The 7,694-nt window shown below is 46.1% G+C and overlaps 1 protein-coding gene across 1 annotated transcript; it reads right to left on the bottom strand.

Annotated features, from left to right (window-relative positions):
- Nucleotides 1-1,543: 1,543 nt before the first annotated feature.
- On the bottom strand, nucleotides 1,544-5,734 carry LOC138102637 (butyrophilin subfamily 3 member A2-like). Its single transcript, XM_069000362.1, is given in 7 exon segments — nucleotides 1,544-2,117; nucleotides 3,619-3,807; nucleotides 3,810-3,974; nucleotides 4,220-4,249; nucleotides 4,252-4,352; nucleotides 5,210-5,226; nucleotides 5,616-5,734. Coding segments are annotated over 7 exon segments (846 nt in total). The 5' UTR covers nucleotides 5,664-5,734; the 3' UTR covers nucleotides 1,544-1,821.
- Nucleotides 5,735-7,694: the final 1,960 nt, after the last annotated feature.

Consider the following 7,694-nt stretch of genomic DNA (forward strand, 5'->3'; position numbering starts at 1 on the left):
AATAGAATCGTGTGACATGTAAATAATTGTATAGTATAATTCAATAGTGGTGTTTTATATAATAAATGTACATTTATACACATATGTATTAATAGACATAGATTACAATATATTTTTTTATTATTTATTTATAAAAATTATTTCTTGATATTTATTTATAACTATATCTATATTATATAAATATTTATATTGTATATATTCAGGTTATATAATATTTATATTATATAAATATTATTTATATGTATTTCTAAAATATTTATTCTAGCTCATATATTTATTATATTATATCAAATATCAGCTTCCAATTTCTATTTTGGGTTTCTCTTGACCTTTTTCACTCCACTGCTTTCCTGGCTTGTGCAAAAGTACCTAGAAAAACAAAATTTTGAGTTGTCTCAGTTGATAATGTGAATTGTATTAAAAAATCCACGATGCCAGGAGGCAAACGACTATTCTGCAAGTATCTCGTAGTCCCTGTGTCCCGACTCCTCATTTTCATTATGAATGTGTTAATTTTATCTCTCTCCCTCTCTCCCTCTGTATTTCTGAATTGGATGTTAAAATTTTTAACGTCATTACATTTTTTATTGCTACTACTACTACTGTTGTTGTTATTATTATTTAACACCACAGTCTTAATTCATAATTCATAATTTTTTAAAATATTAAAATAAAAAGTAATTTACAATGTAAAAATTAAAACTGAAACAATAGTGAAAATGATACAGAATGAAATTGATTTATATTAGTTTATTTTATTCACAGCGTTTATTTGAGTTTTGGGTTGTGGTGAATTGAAAGTTCCCCGTCATCTGTGGAAATACTCACATATACATGTACACATACACTTACCAATAATAGCCCCGATAATTCCCAAATCCAGACAAAACTATGAGGGAAACAATCATCCAAGCGGAAGGGGAAGGGGAAGGGAAGAAAAAATCTGGAAAATAGAAATGGAATTACAAAATAAAAGCATTTCCAGTAGAATGGCAGTCGGAACAAAACCCCCCAAGGATCTCCCTCTGTCAGAACTTTCCAGACTGGGAATCAGCCCTAAGGCGAGAGAGAAGGGATGGGAGCGGATATTCCTCATTACCCATCAGCACATTCCAGGAATCATGGAATATCCTGAAGGGAATATCCCCGGGAGGACCCCCAGGGATCATCGATTCCCACTGGGGCTGCCCAGGGAAGGACAGAGTCACCATCCCTGGAAGTGTCCAAGGAATGACTGGACATGGCACTCGGAGCTCTGGTGAGCACCGGCCAATGGTTGCACCGGATGGCCTTGGAGGCCTTTCCCAATGCTGATAATCCCAGGATTCTGTGACCTCCTGGCCCTGCACAGCCCCAAAATCCCCACACCCTGTGCCTGGGAGCATTGTCCGAATGATCCATGGGCTCGGGAAGCATCAGAGCCGTGACCACTTCCCTGGGAGCCTTTCTGAGCGCCCAACCACCCTCCATGTGACCAGGCCCTTGTAGGGAAATGTCCATGGGAATGTCCCAATCCCTCCCTCCCTCCACATGTCCAGGTCATTACAGGGTCCGTGTTCTCCCACTGGAATTTCCCAATCCTTCCCTCTCCAAGCTAAAATGGATCTCGGATGCACCGGGACACAACGAGGGATTTCTTCCCACATTATTCATCTTCCCACAGGTCACCGACCTGGGACTGGGGGTCTGGGATCTCTCCAAGGGCAATGGACAGCAGCCACCACCCGATCCCGGCTGATCCCGAGGCCCAGGATCGTTCCATGGTCAGTGGAGACACAAGGGACAGCAGCCACCACCCGATCCCGGCTGACCCCTCAGGGGTCACTCACCTGCAATCCGGACTCGGGATTCCCGCGTGGCATTGAGCACCTCGTTGACCACCCTGCAGGACACTTCCCGGTCCGATCCCGGCTCCAGGCTCATGGAACTCACGACATCGAAGATGCCGGAGGAAGGGCCTGGAGTGCTCTGAGTGGTCACTTCCTCCGGCCGCATCTGGCCTTGGCTGTCCAGCCAAACCATGGAGGGTGCTGGGAACCATCCCTGGGATCTGCAGGAGAGGCTGATGTCGTTCCCAGCGTGTCCATCCAGGAAAACCGAGGGCTCGGCACCCTGAGCTGCACAACGGGAAAAATCCAGCTCCAACAAAGGGCACACAAGGAATTCCCTCAGCAAACGGGATATTGGGAAGAAATTCTTTACTGGGAGGGCGGAGAGGGGCTGGAATGGAATTCCCAGAGGAGCTGTGGCTGCCCCATCCCTGGAAGTGTCTAAGACCAGGTTGGACGGGGCTTGGAACATCCTGGAATAGCGGGAAGTGCCCCTGCCCATGGAAGGGGATGGAACAGGGTGAGCTTCAGGGTCCTTCCCACCCAACCCATCCCGGGATTCTCAGGCTCTTGGTGCGAAGTCTTCATGGACTTAATCAGATTTCTAATTCTAATTCCCATTAAATTGCTGGGAAATGGCTCTTCCTCTCCATCCTGGTTCCTGCTGGGATGGAGTTAATTTCTCTGAGGAATTAATTAATTAATTAAGATAATTAATTAATTAAGTTAATTTCTCTGAGCTGCCTCAGATTTGGGAATGATGCCAACCATCCATTGTTTTTCATGGCTTTTCTTTCTCTCTCTTTGAGTCATTTTTCTTTTCCTCCCAGTTTTTCCCGTTTTGATTTGGGTTGATTTCAGTTATTAAACTGTTCTTATCCCAACCCAGGAAACATCCTACTTTTACCCTTGGAATTTCCTCCAGGCGACTCCCAGGGAATTGAACTTCCTAAACCAAATTGTGATCAGGACAAAACCAGGATATACCTGAGACCCAACAAGTCAACTCTCGGAAAACAAGGATGGGAACAGTCGCAATGTGGACCTGCATCGTTCCACAGCTTGGTAAGACATCAATAACCCAAATATCTCCGTCACGGAGATCCCTCTGATTTCATGGGAAAATGTAGGAACCCAGAGGGCCGAGAATATTCCTCTGCCTGTTTTGAAGGGTTTTTACTCCCAAACAACACTGTTTTGACCTCCAACCTTGGAAAAAACTGCCTACGATCAGACAAGAACTAGAAAATACAGTGGTGTGAATTATGTGAGATTGTCGCAGGGTAAAAATTTAGAGGTTTTGGGCTTCTCTTTGTAGTAAATAGATAAGAGCAAAAACAAAATGGAGGATTGTTGTTGTTCTCCAAACCTTCTTCTTCTTCTTCTACCACTCCATGTTCTGCAGTAAAAGTAATTTGAGATGATTGGACAAAAAATTCCGCAGTTCCTGGCCGCGTTACTGAATAATTGATAGGAAAGTGCAAATAATATACATTTTTAGTAACCATTGGTTAAATTATCTTTAAAAGGCCGTGTAAATCTTGATAATTAGACTTTTCTCCTGCATTCTCTGCTCTGTGTTATGCCTGGGTCACACCAGTGACTCTCTTTCTCTGATAAGACTTAATGAACAACTATCTGGCAGCAGTGAAACTCCAGGAAAAGTCTCCATTTGTCTCTCGTGCTAACTCCTGGGAAGAATTTTAAAACGCTCTCGCATCAGGAGAGATTTGATTTACTGCGCAGTTCAGTGTCAGGAAAAAGCAGGAATTCCTTCCCTGGCACCCACCTGCCACATCCAGGTCCACCACGACCTCATTGTACCGGTTGTCTAGGAAGACGCTGCAGGTGTATTTCCCTTTGTCCGAGGGACGGACGTTCTTCAGGAGAAGGGACAGATTTCCTTGGTGGAATTCCGACAAGAAAAACTCTGTCCTGCCCCGATAGCCCTCGAACTCCAGAAATGGATTTTGAGGATTTTTCCATCAAAAGTGGCCACGGCACTTTCTGTGGAGCTCCCAGAGAAGATCCACTGGATGGAAAGTTTCTCTGGGATTATTTTGCCTTGTAGCTGGCAGGGCAGGATGGCTCCATTCCCGACGACTCCAAGGACGGGGCTGTCAGGAGGAATTATGCTGTACTGGCCTGCGAGGAGAGAGAGGTGGGAAAATTGCCCATCCTGGGATCATCCAGCCCTGGAATGGTTTGGGTTGGAAGGGACCATTAACGGCCTTGGGAGTTGGTGCTTATCAAAGTTCGCATCAGCGCTTCCTGTGGGAAACTGGGATGTGGGAATGCCAGAAAAACGAGCTGGGAGAACAAACAGATTTAGGCTGGGAATGAATTCTCTTCCTAAATAAAATTGGGATTGGGACAGAACCAGGGTTTACCTGTGACCCTGGGAAGGATCTGCAGGAAACAAGGATGGGAAGAGTCACTGCCGGCCAGAATCTGGATCCCATCATTCTGCAGTGCGGGAAGACATCAATAACCCAAATATCCAGGGAAAATCTCACCAGGCTCCTGCCAAGCACAGACACACAACGGGAAGAGGGAATCAAACCAGAGCCGTTGGTTTCTCTGCATTTATGGGGAAATCCTCCGAGGTGTTTCAGCCCCTTTGAGGGAAATCAGGAAAAGGGCAGGAACAGCTGTTTGTCATGAAATTCAGGCAATTGAGTTGTGATTCCCAGACTAAATCCAAGCCCAGGCAGATGTGGATAACCTCGGGCAGGAGAGAAACAGAGGCAGAATTCTTAAGAAACAGGAATTTGTTTTCAAATGGTCATTCCAGGCCCATCCATTTGGGATTGTTGAGGTTGGAAAAGGCCTCCAAGGCCACCGAGTCCAACCTGTGCCTGATCCCCACCCTGTCACCAGCCCAGAGCTCCAAGTGCCATGTCCAGTCCTTCCTTGGACACCTCCAGGGGTGGGGACTCCGCCATTCCCTGGGCAGCCCCTTCCAAGCCTTTCCAGGAAGAAATTCCTCCTGAAGTCCAGCCGGACCCTCCCCTGGCACAGCCTGAGGCTGTTTCCTCTCATCCCGACCCTTGTTCCTGGGGAGCTGATCCCGACCTGCCCCTGGCTGCCCCCCCACCCCACCCCGTCAGGGAGTTGTGGGGAGCCTGAAGGTCCCCCCGGAATCTCCTTTTCTCTCTGATGAGCCCCCCCAGCTCCCTCAGGAGTTCTCCAGATCCTTCCCAATCTTTGCTCCCAGCTCTGAACACACTCCAGCTCCTCCAAGTCCATCCTGTAACTGGAGAGCCCAGAACAGAATTCCAGCTGGAGAGTGCCCAGTGATGAGCAGAGTGGGACAATCCCCATCCTGCTCCTGCTGCCGCACTGTTCCCCATCCCAGCCAGGTGCCCACCTGGACACACCTGAGCTCATCCAGCTGCTGCCAAAAAAAAAAAAAAAAAAATCACTCTCCGAAGAAAAAGGCTAAGAATTAATTTAAATAGAGTAAACCAAAATAAATTCGATAGAAACAATAATCAGTATTTCCATGGCTCAATCCATCAATAAAGGTCCCAAATCCCAGTTACAGGTTTGGTTTAGGCATGAGCAGATTGTTTGATTCATTCAATTAAGGCAGCAAAGAAATTAAAATGAAAGGATCTTTAACAACTTCCCTTAAAACCACCCACAAATAACAGGAATTCCCACCAAAGCAAAAAGAAATTCCAACCTGGAATCATTCCCTGGGCAATATCAAGAACAAACCACCAGCTCCGTGTTCTCCAAAAAACCCCTCAGCGCGGACATTTCTATTCCAGCCAGGCTTACCTGAACAGCCAGGTCCGGAATATCCATGTTAAATTCCACGTGAATCATGGAATTGTGGAATTTTTGTACTCCCTGGACACGGATCTTTTCCACATCTGTGGGGGGACAGAGTCCACAAGTTCCTGCACTTAATCCTGTGAGTTTTGAAAAGGGACTTTGATCACGAAAGGCTTTTTCTCCCTCAGATGCAACATTCCAGCCAATCCCGACAGGTTCCATTTGGGACACACCTTGATCCAAAGGGCAGCAGGAAAGGTTTCAAACCCTCGGCTCCTGGGCAGGGCAGCTCCTTTTCCAACCAGGTTTTCCAACATCTGGAAAAAAGCAGGAATGGGAGGTGGAGAATCCCAAATGGGGGGTGGAGGGTCCCAGCGGGAGGACTCAGAGCTAAAATCGGGAATACACAACACAGAGCCCAGGGGGGAATCCACGGATATGGAAAAATCTGTGGAATTTAGAGCTTTAATGTTCCAAGATTTTCCCGGTTTGGTTATTCCTGCACCAGTTTTATTTCTGGGTTAGGGAGAGGGGAGGAATCAGGATTCACAGGGAGCTGGAAAATGATTGGATTTACGAGATTCCCACTCCTCAGGACTGATTAGCAAGGCAAAATTTGGGGATTTCTGATGATTCCAGGTGGGATCAAACACAGCCAGGACCCAAACCCTCAACTTTCAACAAGGTTTCCAGGAAATCTGGGACTAGGTTTCCTCGGATAAATGTCATGGTTTTATCACCTCCTGGGTGGATCTCTTGGAATTGTGCCAATCCAGAGAAAATCAAGGCTGGCATCACTGGAAGATTTTCCCTCTCCACACTGAGGACCATCCTGTCAGTCCATGGGATTCATGGAATGCTGAGTCCCGGCTCCAGGTGGGAGATCACAACCAGCTGTTTCCTGATCATTTGTGGGGCTTTTCCTCAGAAATATCCCAAACATATTCCAAAAACATATTCCAAGTCAGCCACAGCTTTTCTGGGAAAGATGTGCCAGGGCCTCCCCACCCTCACAGGGAGGAATTTTTTTCAGGTGTGGAACCTTTTCCCTCTTTTCCCCCCTCCCTTTTCTTTTGAGATAAATCAACGAATTGTAATTAATTTTATTTTTATTATTTTTATTTTATTGCACTGTATTTTATTACTTTTAAAAAATTGATATAATGATTTAATTAACCGATACATTTTCATCTGTACATTTTCCATGGCAAAAGAAGATGGAAAAACACTAGGAAAAACTTTGCCCCTCTCCCCCCCAAAAACTCCCCGGCCCCCCCCAAAAAAAGGAATGATCCCAAACCAACCTTGGAATTTCCATGACAAAAAGGAAGAAAACCAGGATAATACCCAACACCATTCCCAGGGAAAAAGAAATCCCAAACCGAGCACGGTCTCATCCCACCGCTCATAAAAACTCTGGGATTTCCCTTTTTTCCCAGAATTTTTGGTCCATGGAACTCTTTTCCCCGCCCTGTTCCCAGTAAACCCTGGCAGAGCAGGGAATGGTTTCCCACGGGAGGATGAGGAGGAACATTCCAACCTCTCCCAGCTCTGGGGAAAGGACTCGGGAAGCAGGAAGGGATTTTCCGGACCTTTTCCCGAGCTGCTCCATCCAATCCCCTCCGGCTCCACCGGAAAATGCCGATCTCAGCTTCCAGTGGCCATAAAACCCGAGGACAAAGGTTGATCCCAGCCGCATCCCTGAGGAGCTGCCAGGTCCCTCCTGCTCAGGTAAGGAATTCCGCATTGGAAAAAAACCCTGAACTAATTGGGATTAATTAATTGAACTGGAATAAATTCATTTAATGGAAATAAGTTAATTGTTTTCACGGATAGGGAGGAATCTGGGGCCTTGTTGCCCTTTTCCCATGGGAATTCCTCTCCCTGGCACTGCTTGGATTTATCCGTGATATGAAACATGGAGGAAAACACAGGAAATCCCAGGAAATTGGGGTTAAAACCCAATTGAATCCCAGCTCGCTGCTCAGTTTGATTATTTATCTTCACCCGGAGCGGGATTCGCAGGGAAATCCTTGGAGCCACATCCATGAAATCATGGAATTCCATTTAAAACAGCGGGAT

This window comes from Aphelocoma coerulescens, unplaced genomic scaffold, assembly GCF_041296385.1.
Source record: "Aphelocoma coerulescens isolate FSJ_1873_10779 unplaced genomic scaffold, UR_Acoe_1.0 HiC_scaffold_97, whole genome shotgun sequence".
NCBI classification, from domain to species: domain Eukaryota; kingdom Metazoa; phylum Chordata; class Aves; order Passeriformes; family Corvidae; genus Aphelocoma; species Aphelocoma coerulescens.